The sequence below is a fragment of the Erinaceus europaeus genome, chromosome 11, assembly GCF_950295315.1.
Source record: "Erinaceus europaeus chromosome 11, mEriEur2.1, whole genome shotgun sequence".
Lineage (NCBI taxonomy): Eukaryota > Metazoa > Chordata > Mammalia > Eulipotyphla > Erinaceidae > Erinaceus > Erinaceus europaeus.
In genome coordinates, this window is record NC_080172.1 from 46,712,663 (window position 1) to 46,736,474 (window position 23,812).

A 23,812-nucleotide genomic window follows, 5' to 3' on the forward strand; every position below is an offset into this window, starting at 1 on the left:
TCTCAGTCTATCTCTCTCTATTTGGTTGAAAAAGTCTCTTAGGGAGCAGTGAAATCGCACATGTGGGAGGCCCCCAGCTGCACACATACACAGTAAATAAACAAGTGCAGATGGGATAGGAAGAGTTAGAAGTCTCAGTCTTTGAAAAAAAAATCTAAAGGGGGAGTCCAGCCCCCACTGCACTGGAAGAAGATTCCATGCTGTGTTGCCTTTCTCTTGCTCTCTCTCTGTATCTGGAAAAAAAATCATCTCTGATCTATGAAGCCCCAGAAATGACAAAATGAGAATTGTTTTATTTATTTATTTACTTATTTATTTTTTTCCTTTTTTTTTGCTGCCCTTGTTTTCACCATTGTTGTAGTTATTATTATTGTTGTTACTGATGTTGTTGTTGCTGGATAGGACAAAGAGAAATGGAGAAAGGAGGGGAAGACAGAGATGGGGAGAAAAATATAGACACCTGCAGACCTGCTTCACCACTTGTGAAGCGTGGGGAGCCAGGGGCTTGAACCAGGATCCTTACGCAGGTCCTCAAGTTTTGTGCCATATGCGCTTAGCCTGCCACGCTACAGGTAGACCCCCCAAAATGAGAATTTTAAAGGGTTGTACATATGTAAGGCTGTTAAAACCTGATTCTCTTTTTACTTATTTATCTATTTATTTCTTAGACACAGAGAAATAAAGAAGGAAGGTGAGATGGGGAGAAAGAGAGAGAGACCTACAGTACTGTGAAACTACCCCCCACACACACACACAGGTGAGGATTGGGGGCCTGAATCTAGATTCTTATACATAGTAACATGTACAATCAACTAGATATGCCAAAAGCCTTAGAAAATAAGTCTATGCCTTGCTTTCTTCTAGCTCTCCCTCCCCTTCCTTCCTCCTTGTTTTCATAGAAGTGAAATAAGAACCAGCTCCTGTGCTTTCCCAGAGCACAGTACCCTGTCTTTCTGCCTGGAGCTGGGTAAGGGGATCCTGAGCAGGAAGGGCTGCAACACCCCAGGTCCCCTGACACTCTGCCCTCATAGACTCAAGGACAGGGCAGGACAAGTGACCCTAGAAACACAGTAACCACTGTATATAAAAGACCAACACCAGCTCTGAGCCTCAGTGGGGAGGCAAGAACAGTGTGATGAGGAAGTGGAGAGGCCAGCAGGGAGGACTAACCAGCAGGGCTTCCCCACAGAGGGGTGAGGTCCCCCTCAGGAAGGGGAGCAGACATGTGGCCCCCTTATTAGTTAATGCATCCACATACACATCCATAACACATGCAGTACCTGCTATGTTCAGATGCTGCTGAGGACAGGGGACTTGACAAAAGGAAGCTAGATAGCTCATAGCCTCCCCAGTGGAAGTACAGACACCCCTACAAGCCAGCACAGCTGTGGTTTATGGATACCCACATACAGACAAACAAGTGTGGGAATCCAGGAGGGCAGAGAACTCAACCTACCAGAGGGTGGGGAGAGAGCATTGGGCACAGGTGCAGAGGGAGGAGGCATCACACATGAGCCATCTGGGGCTTATGTGACCAAGGCTGACAGATGTGCACCAGGGAGAAAGAAAGAAGGAGAGAGGAGGGCTGAGCAGACCTGGAGCTTGGAGGTCAGCATCCAGCTGAGGTGCTAGCAGGAAAAGGGGCCACCAGCCTGATATGGGGACAGGGTGGGGTTAACAGGGAGAGGACATGAGACAGACTAGAGCAGGAAGAATAGGAGGCTGGTGACAGTAAGAAAGGGGGCTGCATCTCAGAGCAGGAGCCCTCAGGGCTGGTAGTGAGGCCACATCTTGATGATGTCATAGAGAGCCTGCCCAGGGGACAGGGTGTCAATGACATCCCTGTGGCCCACCAGCAGGTAGTCGGGGACCAGGTGGCCCTGATCCACTGCACACTGGATCAGGTTCTGGGCTGCCTCTAGTGCTGCAGCGTTGGGTGGATTTTCTGCAAAATAAAAAAATTAAATTCATCACCTTGAAAAGCAGAGTCTCGTGGTCACTTCTCTAAAGACAGAGTTAAGCATCTAGACTCTGGTCTCCAGACCCCCCACACGCCCTAGTCAGCAAATTTACATAAGCCACATGGTCAGACAGAGAGAAGGGACCAAGCAGTGGCACACCTGGTCGAGCACATGCAATGTGGTGCACAATATTTCTCCCCCCTCTTTCCCCTTTTCCTCTCAATTTCCCTATATCTGTATCCTAAATTAATAAATAAAATAGGAAATATACAAAAAGAGAAATAAATGAAGTCATGTTCCTTGATACTTCCTTGCAAAGCTTCTTCTAGAACTTTTGCTCTAAAGACAACTCTGGAAGATAACTACAGCATAGCACAATCCTTCTCAGGAGACCCTATGAAGTGGGCATTGCTGGATAGTCCATTGCTTTGCTAAGACAGGAAGGGCTGCTCTAGCACTGTTGCCAGTGTTACCAAGGGAAAGGCTGCATTTGACAAACTATATGAAAATGTGCAAAAGACATACTTCTCTCTCACTCCACATTTGCCCTAGGAAAAGCTTAAAGAAAGATGGAGATGATCATTGCACTTATCACTAAAGAAATGCAAATTAAAACTACACTGAGATTCCACATTACATCCATTGAGAATGGCCTACATCAACAAACCAGGAAACAACAGGAGTTGGTGAGGTTGTGGAGAAAAACACACTGCTGGTGGAAATGTAAACTGGTGCAGCCTCTTTGGAAGACTGTATGGACAGTCCTTAAACAAATGAAAATGGAAGTATCTTATGATCTAGCAATACCATTCTTGAGCATTCATCAAAAAGATATGAAAACACTAAGGAACATATGCATCTCTATTGTTATGGGGCTGTTTAGGAAAAGATACCTAGGAATGGCAAGAGGTATCAGTGTGGCTTAGAAAGAAAGTGCAGGCAGGGCCTCAGAAGTTTGTAAAAGCAGATGCTGTAAGTGTGGCCTTGCATGTCTGCCTGTACATGGTGTTCCAACATGTAAATTGTTTTCTTTCTTATGGCCCATGTGTACTCTGGTATGTGTGCTCTCACCTTTACTGAATAAGCTTAAATTCCTGAAAATCATGCCTTTTCCATCAATTCTCTGTTGAATTTAAGTATGATGAACCTACAACCATGGGGGACAGCCATTTCAGCCTCCCCCCACATTCACTATGTTCATAGCTGCATTATTTCACAATAACCAAAAAGTGGAAGGAGCCTAAATGCCCACCCACAGATAAGTGGCTAAATAAGTTATGGGATATATATTCCATGGAATACTATTCTGCAATCAAAAAAGATGATATTTTGTCCTTTGGGACAAAATGCATGGAACTGGAGGTGATTATGCTTAGCAAAATAAGTAAAGAGATGAAAGATGAAACTGGATGATTTCACTCATATATGGTATCTAGATTGTTGAAACACATAAACCTGGATAGAAAACATAACACAAGTAAAGAAACTGTCTTAACTTTGTGACAATTAGGGTGGTTCATTGGGAGGGTGAGGGCATAGAACTTTGGTGGTATGGAATTATGCCCTCTAATCTTACAATGTGTAAGCCACTAATAATCACAAATAAAAATTTCTTGTAAATAAAGACATGGAGCTGAACATGGGGGGTACACTTGGGGAAAATGTTTTGCTTGAGAAAGACACCCTGTGTTGAGTTCACTTGGAAGCAAAAATGTTCAGCTGACAGAGTTAACACAGCACTGCCACCTATCCAATCTCTCCAGACATTCTGCTTCACCACCCAGATTCCCCCAGGCCCAGCCAGGCTCACAGCTTACCCATAAAGTTTCCCATGAAGGCTATTCCTAGGGCAATATCATTGAAGCCATAAGTGTGAGAGCCTTGACTGTTCCAGCCAACACCTTCATATATGCCACCATCCTCACCCACCAGGAAGCTAGGATTGCAATGAGAAATGGAGAAAGTCAGCTCTGAGAAAGGTGTTTCCAGGATCCTGGACTCATCAGTTCATTCACTCATTTGTTTATCACAAGTGCCAGTGAGAGAGAGACAGACCAACACCAAACTAACCACAGTTCCTAAATCCAAGAACTAAAACTCATGGTGACAAGAACTGACAACAAAGACTCTAATCCAGAGTCACATTGTTGTAGGGATAAAGAAGGGAGCAAGGCAGTGGGTCCAGGAGTCCCCTTTGAGCTCTGCTGATTGGATCCTAGATGAATTTCCTCAAAGAATCACAGGAGCTGCTGTCACGTTCAGGCAGTTGGGCACTTATTGAAGCAAAACAGGGATAGGAAAGAGAAAGATCACATAGAGACCTATGTGTAAATGAAAGATGGGGAAGAAAGAGATATGCTCCAAGTTTCCTTGATCTTCCTACTTTGATAGTGGGTCTGGGATGCTAGAGAGGACCCTGAGGGGGTTAATTTTATCCACTGTCACCTGATTCACACTTTTGCATTTTATGACTTTAAGTCAAATGGAAGACATTCTGGAGTTTGGTCTAGTCTCCCTTCTCACCTGAGGAAGGTGCAGGAGGAGGGATTTCTTGGCCAGTTCAGCCAGCTGTAAATTCCTGATTATATGTTTGCTAATGTCCCTCCATCACCCTCCAGGAGTCTCTCCATAGGTAGCCCTTGACAATATGGCCTTCGGTCCTACCACACTAGGAATCTGACACATACACACACCCCCAAGAGTGGCCTCCTAAATGCTAGCACAATGAACACTCATTCTTTTGTGCTTCAAAGACCCTGCTGCTATAGCATAAAATTACAAATAAGACTGACAGAGTAGCAACCTTTACTTCAGAGTAAGGACAGCCAAAACTAATGCACTCCTATCTAGCAAGGAGGCGGTTGGCTCTCTACTGACATGCTATATCACCTTTGAGGCAAATAGCTCCTTTTTTAATTATCTTCCCTTCTCTTGGTATCTATTTCTTAACTTATTTATTCCAACAGACTTACTATAACCACTGCTGCATGCTGCATTATTCTCACCTGGAGTTCTTGAAAACACAGAAAACAGCACAAATATGTCTTTAATATACTCATAGAGTACTGCAATTTAAAAGATGCTATCATGTCCTTTGGGACAAAGTGGATGGAAATGAAAGTGATAATGCTTAATGAAGTAAGGAAGTGAATGACAAACACTGGAAGACCACTCATATGTGGAATTTGAGAATCAAAATATATGAACTTGAAAAAAAATGTAGCAAATTTGATTCTAAGACCCTGGAAGAACTATTGGCAGTTGTCCTTGCAAGATCGGGGCACATGTCATAATCTTGTAAACCACTATTAAATCATGAAAGAAAGAGAGGAAGAAAAAAGAAAGAAAGAAGGAAAGGAAGGAAGAAAGAAAGGAAGGAAGGAAGGAAGGAAGGAAGGAAGGAAGAAGGAAGGGAGGGAGAGAGAAAGAAAGGAGGGAGACAGACAAGGGAGAGAAAGAGGAAGAATAGAAAGGAAGGAAGGAAGGGATGGAGAGAGGGAGGAAAGGAAGAAGACAGAAAGAGAGGAAGGGAGAGAGGAAGAAGAGAAAGAAGGAAGGGAGAGAGGGATCAAGGGAGGAAGGAAGAAAGGAAGGAAGGAAAGAAGGAAGGAAGGAAGGAAGGAAGGAAGGAAGGAAGGAAGGAAGGAAGGAAGGAATGCAAGGTAACCTGTGCCAACAAGCTCATGTTTTTCTATTGCTGCCCCAGCCAGAACATGATTGAGCTTCATCCTGAATACCTGACTCATCTCCTAGCCCCACGCAATCATTGTTCTGACCTGTCAACACTCTCCTACACAGCCCTCTACTCCTCTGTGGTCTCCATGCCAGCTGTCACTACATTACACTGCATCTGGTCACCCCTCACCTGCTTTCAGGGTGAGTGAATATCAGGAAGCCCTGTTCCTCCAAAGTGTGGCCTCTATCTAACCCCATCCTTCCTAAGACAACAGTCATACGGGTTCTTTCAAGAACACAGATTCTATCAGAGGCTAGGACCTAACAAAAAACTTCCAGCTGTCTTTCAGATAGGAGCAGTCTCTCACAATCAACCCCATGGCCCTCTGTGAGGCCCCTCTCTGGCCTTCCCCTTTTTGTAACCTGCTTTTAGGTAAGTTGTGGGCTCCTTTACTCAAATAGATAGTATCTGACTGGCCTCCACTCCTGCACATTTCAGCTTGAAATGCTCCAGCAACCTAATCCTCACACAACACAGTGCCTCTTATTAAGGGACTACCTATGGAGAGACTCCTGGAGGATGCTGGAAGGACATTAGCTAGCAGCCCCTCCCCATGCACCCTGTAGCCTTGAAGAGGGGCCAGATGTCAAGATGTCTGTATCCTGCATGGGTACCCTCCCTTCCACCTGGTGATGTAGATGAATGCAGATGTGCTCACCTGGCTAAAGTTAATCCCCTCAGGGTCTATCTCAGCATCCCCAGAAACCACTACTGAGGCTAACCTGAAAAACTTGGGCACCTCTCGTCTCTGCTCTGCTTCCGTAAATACACATCTCCCTGAAATTGGCACTCTCTTGTGATTTTTCCATATGGATATTCATCTATAAACTACCAGTGGATCTTAAAGGGGGGTCCTCTATGCCCTTTCCTCTGCTCTCTCCATCTCCTCCACAATACTTTTTACTATCTTCTCTTTCAACTCCACAGAGGAGGATCCCTATGGGCCTCTGAGCACCAGGCACAGCAAATACCCAATGAACACCAGCTAAATGTTAGGAAGCAGTGACTGAGGGGTTTTTGTCCTGACTGTAGTCCATGGCAGGGTTAGAGATCAAGGGGGTGTAATAGGAGGAAGAGGCTTCTACAGGTATCAAAACTCAAGGAAAAGACAATATAACCTCAACCAACAGTCAACTTAAACAAAGAAAGGGAAAACACAGAGTAAAACTTAGCTGAGGTCTGCTGCAGCAGAGCCAAGGGCTCTAAAGGGGATATGAAGAAGGGGGTTCAAAAGTAGTTGGATCCAGAGCTGTACAGTGGCACACCAGGAGAGCACACACATTACAGTGAGCAAGGAGCCAGGTTCAAGCCCTGGTCCCCACCCACAGCGATAAGTCTCAAACAGTGAAGCAGTGTTGTAGGTATATCTTTCTCTCTTCTTATCTCCCCTTTCTATCTCAATTTCTGTCTCTATCCAATAAGTAAATACTTTAAAATAAAAGAGAAAAGGGATGTGGTTCAGTGTCCTGTGGTGGAGGAAGATGGCAATTTAGTGGATGGTATAGTTGTTGACATATGTTATGTGGCAATAGGAAGCTGCACCTGCAATAAGAACAGTCATATAAATCAACATTTCCTCAATAAAGCGGTCTAAAAAATCAAAAGCAGCAACCCAGTCCCTGAAGACGTGAAGCAACAACAAAAGGGGCATTCCCTTGACATTTGGCATTTTCCATTTGGAACTTCCAAGTTTATAGTCAGCTCTCAATGACCTGTGATAAATAACTATAGCAAGATTGTGGAAGCTCCTACTAAGTGTAGCAACTACTTTCTCCTGGTGTGAAAAGCTGATTTGAAAACAGAAATTAAGAGGAGAGAGGTAGACAACTTGAGAAAATACAGATTCAAAAGTAAATCTACCTGATAGTGTAAAAATCCTTGTTATGAAGTCATAAGTCAGTAATTGAATATCCTACTCAAACCCTAACCTTCAAATTAAAAAGCATCTATGTTAAAAAGAATCTGTGTTATTCCCTTATTTTCATATGTTTCTATATTTTAAAACTGGAGAAAGAGAGACAGAGAATGTGTTAACTCCACACAGTCTTTAATGTATATATATGCTTGTCACTACCACAAGGATTAGGCAAAAGAGATACAGACAGGGCAAAGTTTCCCCACCTGCAGGGGGAGAGCTTCAGGAGTGATGGAGCAGTGCTGCAGGTCTCTCTCTCTCTTCTCTCTCTCCCTCTCTCTGTCTCTTTGTCATAATCAAAGAAAGAAAACAGAAGAAAAATGAAATGTGTATAGAATGGGATAAAGGTTATCAGACTCAGAGCCTAACATCAAAAAAAGATCAGAGTTGATCAGAGGATGGAGAGTTTGTGTATGTGGGACATCAGAAGTGTTTGCCTTAAAAGCTTCATCTTTTTTTAAATTTTTTTTCCACCAAGGCTATTGCTGGGGCTTGGTGCCAGCATTACAAATCCACAGCTCCCAGTGGCCATTTTTCCTTTGTTTTTTCCTTCTTCTCTTCTATTTTATTTGACAGTACAATAAAAAATTGAGGGGAGTGATAGAGAGGGAGAGAGAAAGATAGAAACGAGCTGTGACGCTTGTGAAATGTCCCTCCTACAAATGGGGGAGCTAACATCCGGGTCCTTGTACATGGTGATATGTGCACTGGGTGCACCAGCAGCAAACCCCCTAAAGTCTCAATCTTTTAATGGTCTTCCAGAGGTTCTCTCAGTCTTGCTTTGTCACTCTTGAGTGACCTCACAAACACAGGGCCTCTCGCAGAGGAAGTATGGAAGTGCCACCCACTCCACCTTGGTCCCTAAAGCTGGAAGCAAAGAAAGGCCTCTTTCCCTATCCCACCCCACCCCCAAACCTACTCACTGATAGCTAATGTCACAGAAGTTCTGGGAGTCTATTTGGTAGGACTGTAAATCACGGACGTACAGCTGGCAGTCCATGGACACATAGCAGTGTGTCCCCACTGTGTGAATGATGATGACATACTGGGCCGGGGTCTTCATTGTAGGGCAGTGCGTCTCTCTGGCTTCCCAAGTTGACCGTGTGATGATGCTGGGGCAAGCTGCAGTGAGGTGGGAGCAGAGAGGGATTCACCTGTGTCTCACAGCCAGAGGCTGAGCAACCCCTCAGTCTGCCCAAACACTGGCACTTTAGTTGGTTTGCTTCTGCAGAGTTGGGACCTTACACGAGTGACATCACAGCTCCCAAGTTCCCCAGTTACTCAGAGAGGAAGAGAGAGACACAGAGAGAGAAAGATAAAGAGACATCAAAATACTGGTGATCCTCCCTATACCTTGGGACCTCCCATGTGGTGCTAGGACTCAAACCTAGACCTTGCATATGGCAAAGTAGATATCCTAATCAATAAGCTATCTTTCTGGACCATTTTGGTACTTTGAAGTGATATATTCTATGGTTGCAAAGCCATTCAAGTGATTTTTCTTTAACAAAACTGTGTGTGTGTGTGTGTGTGTGTGTGTGTGTGTGTGTGTGTGTGTGTGTGTGTGTGTGTGTGTGTGTATGAGACACGCAATCTAAATGCCTATTGACAGATGACTGGATAAACAAGATGGGGCTGGGCACTGGCACAGCAGGTTGAGAGCACATGTTACCATGTGCAATGAGCCAAGTGTGAGCCCCCATTCCCTATCTGCAGAGCAGAAGCTTCACAAATAGTGAAACAGTGCTTCTTTGTCACCCCCTCTACCTTGCCCCACCTCAGTTTCTATCTGTCCTATTTAATTCAGAAAGAATGGAAAAGAAAAATAAATTAATATGCTCAAGGACACAGATTCAGGCTCTCTACCCCTACCTAGAGCTGAGAAGCTTTAATGAGCAATAAAGCAGTGCTACAGGTGTCTTGCTACCTTTCTCCTTCTCTGTCCAGTTTCTTTGGAAATGTGAACTTGTCCAGCTTCTTTAAAAATAAACATATAGGGTTCTCAAGATGCTATAAACAAAATTTAGAGCCAGCAAAGTGGCTCGCTGAAAAATGAGCTGAGTTGCCATGTGTGTGACCCAGATTCAAACCCAGCCTCTACTATATTGGAGGAAGCTTTGGTGTTGCAGTCTCTCCCCCCACCCTCCCCATTCTCATCTCTAAAAAATAAAATAAAAGCATAAAAATAAAAACTTATACAATGCAGCAATTCTATTCATAGGCATCTAGGAGAACACAATTTGAAAGCCTATATGTATTCCTACATTCACTGCAGTGTTGTTTGCAATAGCCAAGATATGGAAATAACTCACATGTCCAATGGAACATGAATGGATAATGAAGATGTAAAATGCATATATATATACACACACAATGGAATATACTTAAGCTGTAAGAAAATATGCTAACTTGTTGATTATGATAGCATGGATAGAATTAGAGGGTATAATGCCAAGAGAAATCAGAAAGAGAGCCCAATGGGTGGTATGGTGGATAAGGGGTTAGACTTGCAAACATAAAACCTTGAGTTTGACCCTCAGTATTACACGTGACAGAGTGATTCTCTGGTGCTCTCTTTCTCTCTCTCTATCTCTCTCTCTATCTCTATCTCTCACTCATAAATGAATGAATAAATCTTTTTAAAAAACCAGAAAGAGAAAGGCAAGGTCAGTTATATGTGGAAGTATGTGCCTGTACATGTTTGTATCAAGACTAGGTCCCTGGCAATATTGCTGTCATGGGATGAAAACTAGTAAGCAGTTTCTTGGGATTATTCAGTCACAGTTCTAAGAGGCATCTGGATGCTGAGGGCCTGTGAAATAGCTCACTTGGATAATGTATCACTTTGTCATGTGTATAACCCAGGTTTGAGTTTGGCTCCCCCTGCTTTGAAGGAATCTCCAATGATGTTTCGCTGTGTGTGTGTCTCTCTCTTTCTCCTCTTCCCTCTCTCTCCACTTTTCTCTTTATCTCTATCTGAGGCAGTCAGGAAGGAAGGAAGAGAGAGAGAAAGAGAGAAAGGAAGGAAGGAAGGAAGGAAGGAAGGAAGGAAGGAAGGAAGGAAGAAAGAAAGGAAAGAAAGAAAGAAGGAAGCCTCCCCATCACCACCACCATATAGAGCAGCACATGCGAGCAAGATAAGGTAAGGCTCAGGTACCTACCTTTCCTAGGCATCTCTGACAGGTGAGGAGCTATGCAGACCTCTTCATTCAAGATGAGTGGCTGGATATACTTTGGTGACAGGTGGCCCCTCTGGATAGCATAGAAGATCAGGTCCTCTGCAGCTGACAAGGCTGCGGGGCTAGGATCACTGCCTGTGAGAGGATGATAAAGGCTATCAGCAAGAAGCTCCAACCTGGGCCAGGCTGGAGGGAGGAAGCACAACTGCTTGAAGAGAGGAAGCTGGCCCAGTGGCCAGGACAGAGGGTCTAGGGGAGCAGGAACTACCAGCCTGGGGCTGATATTGAACTCCATTCATGCATTTTGTCCCAAGTAGAAGCACTGAGTGACAGTGAGAGTGGCAGGCAGAAGGAGGTCACCAGACCTAGTCAGGCATGCCCTAGAGGGTAACAGAGAAGAGAGTGTTGACTAAGTAGCTCCAAGTGCTTTACATATCCACTGTGTTTTCTTAAAATGTCTCTGAGACAAGTGTCCTTACTCACCCCAGTGGACAAGTGAGGATGCCAGCCAGGGGCCATCTGTTTAAAAAATTTGTTAGAAACCCTGAAGCTATATTTCTCACACTTACTGTCCTGGGACCTCTACTGAGACTCCAAGAGAAGCCTTGCTTTTCTTCCAGTATCTGCTGCAGCCTCTGTCACACAACTTCAGGCTCCAAGAGTAGCTCCAAGGTTTGGAGAAAAGCACGTTGATTTTGCAAAAAAGACTTTCATGCCTGAGGTTCTAAGATCCCAGATTCAATCCCCAGAACTACCATCAGCGAGGGCTGATCAGTGTTTTGGAAATAAATAATTAAAAAGTGGCATCAGTCATACTTTAAGGATGACTCTTTAGTTACTATCAGGCGACCCCATCAGCTGGGGCCCTGGTCAGGGAGTCCTGAGATTCCCAAACAGACATGATGGCCTAGACCTCAAATAAATACTTCTCTCCATTGTTACTGGTTATCAGGAACAAGAAAAGAGACCCATTTGTGGGCCCCCCATAGGACCTTGCCCTCAACTTGGATCAACCAAAGGTAGAGAATGTTCCATCCTCCAAAAGGAGGATGGAAAACATATTCTATGCTACACCTGAAGAAGATGGGTCCTGATATTGGGGCAGCTGGGAACGTTCCTACTCATGACCACAGAATGTGAGTTCAGATCTAGAGGGATGCAGAGGTCACATAAGCTCCTAAGCTGAATATGGTCCCCAGATCAGATAAAATTGGTGGGGTTTATAGTCAACAGTATTTATACATCTTTCCCATATTTGGGAGCCACTCTCTTCCCTGATTTAGCTTTCTGGTCCTTTTTCCAGCCATGACATCATCTCCCCAAACAGTAATTTGGATCCACCTGCATATCAGACTTCAGGCTCAGGGGGAAACATAAAAACTAGTATAGCCACAGGCCCTTTGGAATATAACTAAAATATGCCTAGTAGCTATCTACAAAATGGAGACCCCCCCCCCAACTCTTCATCTGCACTATTCCAGCCTTTAGGTTCATGATTGTTCAAACAATTTGTTTGGCTTTGTATGTTAACTCTCTTTTCAGCCACCAGGTCCCAGATGCTAGCATGATGCCAACCAGACTTCCCTGGACAGACAACCCCACCAATGTGTCCTGGAGCTCTGATTCCCTAGAACCCAGCCCTACTAGGGAAAGAAAGAGACAGTGTGGAAGGGGATGGGATACGGAGCTTTGGTGGTGGGAATTGTGTGGAGTTGTACCCCTCTTATCCTGTGGTTTTTTCAGTGTTTCCTCTTTATAAATAAAATTAAAAAATAAAAAGTGACATCAGTCAATTTGAGATCAAGCAGTGTCCTCTGTTACTTTAGCCATCTCTGAAGAGAGTTCAGAATGGAGCAGAGGGCCAGGAAGAGCGCTCAAGGAGGAGAAAAAGAAAACTCTGGGAAAGGCATGCTCATCACAGAAGGTAAGTGGAAGCTGGGAGATGGCTCACTTGGCAGAGCAAACACTTTACCATGCGTGAGGACCTGAGTTCAAGCCCCTAATACCACATGACAGTACCATGCATAGAACCAAGGAGAACCTTTGCTGGAAAATCATTTCATTCATGTGAAACATGACAGGGAAAAGTATATCCAAGGATTAGGTGGTACAGTACATGTTTACCAGGCACAAGACCCCAGGTTCAAGTTCCTAGTCTCCATCTGCAGGGAGGGAAGTTTCATGAGCAGTGCTGCAGGTCTGTTTGTCTGTCTATCTATCTCTATTTCTCTTTCTGTCTCCCTATCAATCTCCCATTTCCTCTCAATTTCTCTGTCCCTATCCAAACTAAATAAATAAAATAGGTTTTAAAAAACCTTATCCAAGTACAGAATACAGAGTATTTATTGTGCATGGTAACATGTGTGTTCAACTGGGTGTTGTGCATGGTAACGTGTGCAACAACTGGGCCCTAAATACTTTTAAAGGAAAGTAGATGAAAAGGCACATGGTTGAGGCAGGGTGGGAAAGAAGAGTAAGATGAACCTGCAGAGGTCAGCAGAGAGGCCATTACCTAGTTTATTGCCAAAGAAGGCCAGGCCCAGCGAGACGTTGTTGTAGCCCTGGGTGTGCACGCCTTGGACATCCCAGCCAACGCCTTCGTACACCCTGCCGTCATCCCCCACCAGGAAGCTGTAGGGAGAGGAAACTTGTTTTTTCTAGCAAGGCTCTTTCCCAACCAGTCTCTCACACATTCTCAAAGGGGACCAAATTCTACAGACTCGTAGCTTAAATGTCCCACTGACACAGCAGGGAATCAGAGATGACCCAGTCTAGACTTCCAAGAGTGTGAGATATGTTTCAACTTAGCCGATGGGTGTTTCCCACAACCCCATCTCCCCCTCCCCCATCTATCTCTTTGTTTCTGTATGTCTGTCTGTCTGTCATAAAAGATAACAGGGAAGCAGTAAAGCCCCAGGGACAACAGAAGGTGGACAAGAAGATTCCCTCACCCCACCCACAAAAACTGGAGAATTGGGGGGAGGGGTTCTGGCTGTTCTTAACCTAATTTCATGTAGAAACAAATAAACATTGACTAATTAAGATGACATGATAATCCTTTCCGAAGAGAGAATACAGAAACAATTTATACCTGACTTTAGAATGCATGGGAGGGGGCAGTTTAATGAATCAGCTCACTTAGATAGCGCTCTGCTTTGCCATGTGCACCTGCCAGGTTCAAAGCTGGCCCCCACCACACTGGAGGAAGCTTTGGTGCTGTAGTGTCTCTCTCTCTCTCTCTCCTCTGTCTCACTCTTTCTTCCCCTCCCTTCCTCTCTCCAAAAAAGAGGGAGTAGCAAAACATCTCACTTGGATAATACACTGTGAGACCACAGTGAAGGAAGCTTCAGTGCTGTGGTCTCTTTCACATTCTGTTTGCCCCTCTACCTCTAACCCTAAAAATAAAAGCAATAAAAACAAAACAAGACAAACAGGATGCATGGTAAAGCCCCATTCCCACTTGCTCTCTCCTACAAAAATCTAGCTGCTCATTTTTGAGGGGCAAAGGCGCTCTGAGCCCCTTCCAGCCCTGTAATTGGTTGCCCCACATACCTCATAAGTGGTCTCCTACCTCTCACAAGTGTGTGCTTGTGTGTGTAGAAGCAGAGACCTCACTGCTCTGGCTTTTTCAGACAGAGAAACAGGCAGGCCATGATAATAGCAAAATGGCCACACAAAAGACTTTCATGCCTGAGGCTCTGAGGTCCCAGGTTCAATGCACCAACCACCATAAACCACAGCTGAGTAATGATAGAGATGGAAGGGGGGAGAGAGATACTACTGCACTGAACACTGAAGCTTCCTCCAGTTCAGTGGGACTCAGGCTCAAGCTTAGCTCTCACACATGATAAAGCAGGTTCAATATCCAGGTAAGCTACTTTGCTTACTAGCACTTGTTCTAATGAGGTGTGTGGGGGGGGGGGGTTTCTCCCTTCCATTCAAGTGCACCTCCTCCGACATGGTCTTGCCCTCATCATGAGCTGGCCCTTCTGGATGCACTCACCCCCACCACCCCCAGAAAAGCTAGGTCTCAATAGAAGGCCTACTGTGCTGGGTAGTACCCAAGGGTTCAGGTTCGAGACCCCAGTACCCACATGCAGGAAGGAAGCTTCATGATTAGTGATACAGTCTATAGGCTTCTCTCTCCCTGTCTATATCCCCCTGCCCTATCAATTTCTCCCTGTCTGTACTCATATAAAAGGCCACAGTGGAGTCACCATGCAGGCACTGAGCCCCAGCAACAACCCTGGTGGCAACAAAGAAAGAAGGAGGGAGACAGAAAGGAGGGGTTCAATATCCAGGAGGCATTTTGCTTGTGTCCCCCCCACTCCAGTCCCTTACTTGTAGGCCATGTCGCACCAGTGTTTGGTGTAGATGGAGTGAGACTGCAGGTCCCGCAGTCGCTCACTGCAGATGCTCTGCTCCCCGCATTCCACCCCCAGAACCTGGTCCATGATGAGGTAAGGCACTGGTGCTGCAAGTGGGGGGCTGCAGGTCTGAGGTCGGGCCCCCCACTCCTTCCTGGAGACGAAGGTGGGAACCGCTGCAGGGGGAGAGCAGGATGGGATAGGGGATGGCCCAGTCTAGCACTCTGCCACCCCCACTCAGTCCTATCACACCAGTGCCTCTGCTTCTGTGGGAGGCTACCACCCCCCACGCCCCACACACACACACCACCTCCACAAGACCACAGACTGTGCTTTCAGTCTGGGGCTCCAGCTCTTGCTTTATAAATCCATCTTCCTCTTAAGTTTCTGGAGGACAAATCCAATCCCTGACTCTTCTATGGCCCTGAAAGCAACCCTAGGGGTAGGAGACAACTCAGCCTATCAGAGCACACTGGCTTCCATGCTGAGGCCACAGAGGTACAGGTTCAATCCCTGTTGTTGTGGCGGTCTGCTGTCGGGCTGCACTGCGGAGAAGAGAGTGGACGTCCAGAGCAAAGGGGTACACAAATCTTTATTATAGGATGGGGGGGTTGGTTCAGACCACATGGGGCCAGCCGGCAATGGCCATCCCCACTACCTGACCACGGGGGGAGAGCAGGGGGCGAGATCTCAGAGAGGGAGAGCTGAGAGCCCAGAGAGAGGGGGGTTGAGGGGGCTTTTTATTGGGCGACAACCAGGGGTGACGTGTAGGGCCAGGATTGGTTGAAGGGGGCACTGCTAGGATTTTGCGGGCGTAGTAAAACCTGGGGGCGAAGACTACATCAGAATAACTCCTCAGCAACAAATCCCCAGTACCACCTCATGCCAAAACTGATCAGTACTGTGGTCCTCTCTTTTTCTCTCCCTCTGTGCTCTCTCTGGTGCACAAGGACCTGAGTTCAAGTCCCTGGTTCCCACTTGCAGGTGTGGAAGTTTCACAAGTGGTGAAGCAGGGATGCAGGTGTCTCTTTCTCTTTCTCCCCCTCCCTCCTCTCTCAATTCCTCTGTCTCTATCAAGAAAGGAGAGAAAGAAAGAAAGAAATAGAGAGAGAAAGAAAAAAAGAGAGAAAGAGAGAGAGGAAGGAAGGTGGGGCAGGGGTGAGACTGCCACTGGGAACCCTGGGTTCATCTAGCAGGTGCCCAGCACCACCAACAGCTATGGCTGGTGGCAAAGTAAAAGAAAGCTCAGAACACAAAATAGTCCCTACAAAGCCTTGGGTTCAGTCCCCGGCACCACCATAAAACAGAGCTGAGCTCTAGTCCCTTTTCTTTCTCTCTGTATCTAATTAAAATAAAATGGCATCTAATATGCAGGTGGACCCAGGTTATTGTCTGGGGAAATGATGTCATAGATGGAAAAAGGATTAGAAAGCTGGATCAGGGAAGAGAGTAGCTCCCAAATATGGGGAAAGTGTCACTTTGCGGTGACAGGACACGGCGGAGAGAGGGAAAGAAAATCTGAAGCAGAGAGGGAACATAATCCTTTATTGTAGGGTCAGAGCGCAGTGGTTTGGGCCACGTGGAGCTAGCCAAAAATGGCCATCCCAACTAAGCGCACCACCCTTCTGTCACTGAGGGCAAGGGAGAGAGAGAGAGAGGAAGTAGGAGGGCTATTTATAGGGCAACAGCCAGGAGTGACGTGTCCGGACAGGATTGGTGGGGAAAAGTACTTGAGGATACCATATTAACTCGTGGAAAGTGGCACTAGCCTGAGGGGACATCTGCACAGCAGGAAAGTACATAAATATTGTTAACTATAAACCCATAAATTTGATCTGGGGCCCATAGTCATCACAGGACCCTATGTAACCTCTGCATCCCTGTAGATCTGAGGTCACATTCTGTGGTCATGGCTAGGAACATCCCATGCTACACTAATTTCAGGACCCATCTTCCTTGGGTGGTAGGTAGAGTATGTTGTCCAACCTCCTTTCGAGAAATGTTTATTCCCTGCCATTGTTGATCCATATTGAGGGCAAGGTCCTATAGGGGCCTGAAAAGGGGTCTATTATGTTGTTCATGATGGATATGACCAGTGACAGTGGTGAGAAGAATGTGTTAGAGATCTAGGCCCATCATGTCTGTGTGGGAATCCCAGGACTCCCTGACTAGGGCCCCAGGTGATGGGGTGGCCTGGTAGTGACTAAAGTCATTATTAAAGCATGCTAGTCTCCTGCCCTTATTCAGCTTTTGTAGTCCTTACTTTGTCTGACAAGGTTAGCTTTGGAGTGATTGAGGATAATGAGGATAATGGGAGGTAGTGGGTGGGCAGGATATCTAGGTCTAAGTAGAAACTGTTTCATTAGGTACTTTAAGGTGTCTTTTTAGGTCTTTCTACTTGCTTGCTTCATTTATTCAGATGCAGGCAAAAACTAGTAAAGTCATGGACCCCTTGGAATATACTAAAACATACCTAGTAGTTTTTTTTTCCGAAATGGATACCCCAAATCTTCATCTGCAGTGCTCTTGCCATTAGGTTCATGATTAGTCAACAATTTGTTCTGCTTTATATCTAAACTCTTTTTCAACCACCAGGTTCCAAATAATACCATGATGTCAACCTGACTTCCTTGGGCAGATGACTCCACCATATGTTCTGGAACTCCACTTCCCCAGACCCCTGCTCCACTAGGAAAAGAGAGAGACAGGCTGGGAGTACGAATAGAACTGCCAACACCCATGTACAGCAGAGAAGCCTTCTTTCTGTAAAGAAGCCAGATTTTCCACCTTCTGTACCCCATAATGACCATGGGTCCATACTTCTAGAGAGATAAAGAATAGGAAAGCTATCAAGGGAGGGAATTGGATACAGAGTTCTGGGAGTGGGAATTGTATGGAAATGTACCCCTCTTATCCTATATTCTTGTCCATTCTTATTTCCATTTTATAAATAAAAATTAAAAGAATAAAATGAGTAAACTATATTTTTAAAAAGAATAAGCAGCCTGGGGAGATAGCATATTGGTTTTGCAAAAGACTTCCATGCCTGAGGCATTGAGGTTACAAGTTCAATCCCTAGCACCACCAAAAGCCAGAACTGAACAATGTTTTGGTCTCTCTCTCTCTCTCTCTCTCTCTCTCTCTTTCCGTATCTCTCTTTTATTGAAAAATAATAAAATATTTTTTCGGGGTCAGGTGGTGGCACACCTGGTTGAGCACACATGCTACAATGCACAAGGACCCAGGTTTGAGCCCCTGGTCCCCACCTGCAGGGGGAAAGCTTTGCAAGTGCTGAAGCAGGGCTGCAGGTGTCTCTCTTCCTCTCTAGCACCCCCTTCTCTCTTGATTTCTAGCTGTCTCTATTCAATAAATAAAGATAATAAAATTTAAAAAAGAAAAATAATTTAAAAAATTAAATATTTATGTATTCCCTTTTGTTGCCCTTGTTGTTATTAATGTTGTAGTTGTTGATGTTGTCACTGTTGGATAGGACAGAGAGAAATGAAGAGAGGAGGGGAAGAGAGGGGAAGAGAAAGACAGACACCTGCAGACCTGCTTCACCACTTGTGAAGCGACTCCCCTGCAGGTGGGGAGCCAGGGGCTCAAACCAGGATCCTTATGCCGGTCCTTGTGCCACATGCACATAATAAAATATTTTTAAATAAAAATAAATAAAATGATGGGGGTAGATAGCATAATGGTTATGCAAAGAGATTCTCATGCCTGAGACTCTAAAGTTCCAAGTTCAACCCCCCACATCACCATAAACAGGAGCTGAGCAGTGCTCCAGTAAAAAGAAGAAATAAATAAATAAAATGAATTTTTAAAAAGTCCTAAAAGCATGCCCATAACCCTTGGCTACTCAACTGGCCCTTCAGGATGCACTATCCTCACTGGCCTCTGTCAGAGTCTTTGCTTCACTCTTCCTTGGGGGTGGTTGCCAGGAAGGCAGATCTGTCACTTGCCACACATGAGGGATTCCCAAGTCTAGAAGCCAGGGGAAGCTTCAGGGACACTGCTGCACTCTCTCCCAGACAGATTGGAGAATCCATGCAGGATCTCAGCTCCACAGCGGTGCCCTGTCCAACCTCATCCCAAACAGGTCTCTGGGGAGCCCTCTGAGTGTGAGGGCCTCCACCTCCTCCTGGGAGGGCCACTACCTGGCTTCTGATTTGTTCTCCTTCCAGAAAACCCCCTTTGCCCAAGGACTTAGATTTAGCAGGGACCCACTGGGAAACCACCCCAGCTAATACGCCCAGCCAGACCCCCCAACCGCCTCACTTATGTGGCCCTTGTACAGAAGGTGGGAGATGCCAGCAAACAGGTTCCCGAGCTTCTCTGATAGTCCTCAGGCTTGAGTCTTATTCCATGATAGTTGGAGGGACTTCCCTGCAAAGGAGCACTGTAGTGGCTGCTGGCCCTCAGAGAACCCCAAAACTACCCAGAGCCTTTCAGTCACCCTAGGCCCCTTGATTTCTCTAGCAGAAAGCTGGAACCTTCCCATTCCCCCTTTCTTTCTCCATGCCAGTGCTCCCCACAGTCTCTTCTCACCCACGTCTGACTTCCCCCATTCACCTACACAGGTATTATACTAGAGTGTCATGAGCTGGGGTGTTAACACTGTTTTGAGCTATAACACCTGTACATTCAGCATTTACTGACACCAGGCAAGGCTCCAGAAATAAAGAAATTTAGTGCCAATAAAATATCTCACTTGAACAGTAAACTGCTTTGCCGTGTATGTAACCTTGGTCACCTGGCCCCCACCATACTGAAGGAAGTTTCAGTGCTGTGGTCTCTTTCTAGGAAAGAAGTAAGGAAGGGAGGGAGGAAGGAAGGAAGGAAGGAAGGGAGGGGGGAGGGAGGGAGGGAGGGAAGGAGGGAAAGAAGCCAAAAAAAGAAGAGAAAGAAGAGAGGAAGAAAAAAAGAGAGAGAAGAAAAGAAAGAAAGAAAGAAAGAAAGAAAGAAAGAAAGAAAGAAAGAAAGAAAGAAAGAAGAAAGAAAGAGAGGGAGGGATGAAGAAAAGAAAGAAGGAAGAAAGAAGGAGAGGAGGGAGAAAATAAAGAAGCAAGCAAGAAAGAAAAATAGAGCAAAGTTCCTTATGAGCACCCTCACCCACCAGGCATTTCACAGGATTAACTTGGGGCAGACATCCTTCACAGGCCTCAGGTTCTGCCTGCTGAGCCGAGCTTATGCGAGGCATCAGCAGCCAGTGTCACTAACACTACGCCCACAGTTGGGTTTTGTAGCTAACAGATTGTTAAGCTTGTAGGTTGAACAAGTTCATGAGCAAAGCAAAGCTGAATAATGGCTGCTCCTGTACAGGCTGGAGACAGGCTCGAGAGGCACAGTGACAGTATGTGGGTTTTAAGTCATAGGCCTAGATTCCAATTCAGGTTTTCTACCCCAGAGCCATGTTCAGACCCAAACTCTGGGGCCTCCCTGGAATTATCAGATGACCTTGGGAAAGTCAAACAGATTCTTGTTTAGAGGCTTCAAGTTTGAGACTCTTATTCATGACCTCATAAGGAGCAAAATGATGACTATGATCCCAAGGAATAAGTACTTGGCAGGGCAGAGAGACTGCTGAGGATGGAGTCATATCAGCAGAGAGAGGACCAGAGCTGGGCTGGAAGACAATTAGGCTGCAGGGAAGACCACTCAGCAGAACTAGAGAACAGCAAAGGCTTCAGGGAGAGCAGACAGCTGAGCTGAGCTGAACTGGAGGACAACAAACAAGCAAGGAGGACAGCTGAGCTGGGCTGAAGGACAGCAGAGTCTGCAGGGCAGCACAGGGAGCTGATCTGCAGAAGATCATGTATAGATGAAACCAGGCAGGGACTGGCAGCAAAACAAACTCACCATCGGCCTCAAGAGCCAGAGCAGAAAGGACAAGGAACCAAAGCAGCATCTTCACAGGTCCCAGGATACAGGTGGGGAGCATGGACGCACCTAGAGAAATATGAGTTAGCCAGACCACACTCACTCTTCAGCATATACTCTACTGCATGCACACCTCTCTACCCACAGCCAGATCCAGGCTTCTCAGAATGCCCAGTGGAAGGCTTCACTTTCAACAGTGGCACCTCTGCCTGGCCAACCTAGCCAGCCCCTCACTGCTGTGTAGAGCCCAGTGCCTTCCAGTGTGATAACACTTTCTTCCTTCCTTCCTTCCTTCCTTCCTTCCTTCCTTCCTTCCTTCCATTCTTCCTTTCTTCTTTTCTTGCTTGCTTGTTTTCTATCTTCCTTTCTTTCTCTATTTCTTTCCTGCCACTTTCTTCCTTTCTTGAGGAGGTTAATGTTTTATAGTACTGTTCTTGACACATGGGTACAATCTGTCATCTCCCTGTGATAAGTGTCTGCAAAATACTCTCACCTCCAATTTAGGTCCTTTTCCATTATCATGTATCAGGACCTTCTTCCTCACCTTCCCCAAAGTTCTTTGCTATGGTACAAGCCCACAGGCTCAGTCTAAGTTTCACATAATTTTTTTTCCTTTCTGTCTTTGTTTCTTAAATCTTGCCTGTGAGTAAGATCATTTAGTATCCATCTTCCTCTTTTTGACTAATCTTACTTAACAAGAATTTCTTCAAGATCCATCCAAGATGAGGCAAAGGAGACAATTTAATTACTTTTAACAGCTGAATAGTATAGCATTATTTATATCTACACCACAACTTTCTTAGCCACTCACCTGTCATTGGGGTATCTGGGTTGACAGCAACAATTACTTTTTTTGTGGTTGGTTGGTTTTGTTTTTTAATGGTAGTTTTTTCTTTATTGCGGGATTAATAGTTTACAGTCAAGAGTAAAATACAATAGTTTGTACATGCATAACATTTCCACATAGGAATACAACCCCCTCTAGGTCCTCCTCTGCCATCATGTCACAGAACCTGAACCCTCCTCCCCACCCCAGAGTCCTTCACTTTGGTCAATACACCAGACCCAGTCCAAGTTCTACCTTTTACTTATTGTTCAACCCTTTATTTTGTAATTGGATTTGTCTCATTGAAGATGCCTTTAAAATTTAGAGAGAAAAAACTTCTGCCAATATTTTCCTCTAAGTATTTGATAGTTTGTAGTCTAACATCAAGGGATGTTGAAATCCCCTACTAGTACTGTGTTGCTGTTAATATATTGTTGTAGCTCTTTCAGTAGATGATTTACGTATTTAGATGGCCTCTCATTGGGTGAATAGATATTAATAATCATTAAATCCTCTTGATTCAATTATCCTCTGAGCATTAAGTAATGTCCATCTCTGTCATTTTAAATTTTAGTTACATTAATGTCTGTCTTGTCAGATATAAGAATAGCTGTTTCTGCCCCTTTTTGTGGGCCATTGGCTTGTATAATAGTTTCCCATCCTTTCACTTTGAGTCTGTGTTTGTCTTGTTGAGTTTTGTTGGGTTGTGTCAAGGGGGAGAGAGAAGAGACCAGGAATTTGTGGTGGTACGGGAACGAAAATCTTTACTCACGCAGACACCCCAGAGTTGGGTGAGAGCACAGCAGTTCAGGCCACATGAAGCTAGCAAAATGGCCACCTCCCACTATGCCCACCAGCCCTTCTCCAGGTCTGGTTGTGGAAGAGAGAAGAGCAAAGAAAACGAAAGCGGAAATACAAGTGGCTTTTATGGGAGGATTCCAGAAGTGGCAAGTCGGGACAGGATTGGCTAGGAAAGGGGGTAGAGAGAGGCAAAGGGCATGTTGGGAAGGTGGAAGCATCCTTAGCAACTGTTGCAATGGTTTTAAGTGAATTAGCAATACCCTGAGGGGATAACGTGGTGGGTATCTGTAAATAATGCTTGCATAGAAATACAGTGGTTTGTGCGCCCTGCCAATGTTCAACCACATCTGCACAATTCCCGAACAGAGTTAGATGGGATTCCTGCAGACAACATATGGTTGGGAGTGTTTTCTGATCCTTCTTCCTACTCTGTGCCTTTTAATAGGTGAATTCAGGCCATTGAAACTTATTGATATTATAGAATGAAGACATTTTAATGTCATCAATCTAAAATTTCAGAGTGTTCTGATATATGGCATGTTTTTGGTGATGTGATTATTTATAGGAGACCTTTCAGAACTTCTTTTGGGGCAGGCTTGGTGATAACTGATTCTTTCAACTGTTGCTTGTCAGATATGGTTTTTATGCTTACATCTAATCTGAATGACACTCTAGTAAGACACAGCAGTCTTGGTTGAAAGACTTTCTCATTGAGCACTCGATATATATCTTGCCATTCTCATCTGGCCTTTAGTGTTTGTGTGGAGAAATATGCTACTAATCTTATGGGTTTTCCTCTATAGTTGACTGTTTTGTTTTTCTCTTGCAGCATTCAAGATCCTTTCTTTATCCTTATTCCTTTTCATTCTGGATATGATGTGTCTTGGTGTCTTTAAGTCTAGGTTAATTGCGTTTGGACCCTCTGAGCTTTTTGAACCTTTAAGTCTTTTATGTTGTCTAGAGTTGGGAAATCCCTCAGTTATTATGTCCTGTGGAATGCTTTTTTCTCCTCCCTCTCTTTCTTCCTCTGGCAAGCCAAAAATGAACATATTACTTCTTTTGACATCATCCCATATGTCTCTGTTATTGTTTCAGTATCTCTTAATCTCTGTTTGAGAAGATTACTTCTTTCTTAGTTTTCTCT

The 23,812-nt window shown here is 45.0% G+C and overlaps 1 protein-coding gene across 3 annotated transcripts; it reads right to left on the reverse strand.

Moving 5' to 3' along the window:
* Nucleotides 1–777: 777 nt before the first annotated feature.
* PGLYRP3 (peptidoglycan recognition protein 3) lies at nt 778–21,112 on the reverse strand. 3 transcript variants are annotated; one of them, XM_060200970.1, is made up of 7 exons: nt 21,021–21,112; nt 15,133–15,334; nt 13,304–13,422; nt 10,774–10,926; nt 8,659–8,734; nt 3,779–3,897; nt 778–1,945 (listed from the first exon to the last, which is right to left on the reverse strand). In XM_060200970.1, the coding sequence occupies exons 1-7, from the start codon at nt 21,100–21,102 to the stop codon at nt 1,767–1,769; spliced, it is 930 nt and encodes a 309-aa protein (XP_060056953.1). In that variant the 5' UTR covers nt 21,103–21,112; the 3' UTR covers nt 778–1,766. The 3 variants fall into 3 exon arrangements, with proteins under 3 accessions (XP_060056953.1, XP_060056952.1, XP_007525489.2); XM_060200969.1 differs by having other exon boundaries at nt 8,599–8,734; XM_007525427.2 differs by having other exon boundaries at nt 8,536–8,734.
* Nucleotides 21,113–23,812: the final 2,700 nt, after the last annotated feature.

Bases quoted from the DNA above. Each gene is read 5' to 3' on its own strand.
- PGLYRP3 (XM_007525427.2), bottom strand. From the start codon at position 21,102: ATGCTCCCCACCTGTATCCTGGGACCTGTGAAGATGCTGCTTTGGTTC. The intron at 15,335-21,020 runs GTGAGTTTGTTT...CTCCCCCTGCAG, and splicing joins TCTGGCTCTTGAGGCCGATG to CGGTTCCCACCTTCGTCTCC. The intron at 13,423-15,132 runs GTAAGGGACTGG...CTCTCCCTACAG, and splicing joins TGGTGCGACATGGCCTACAA to CTTCCTGGTGGGGGATGACG.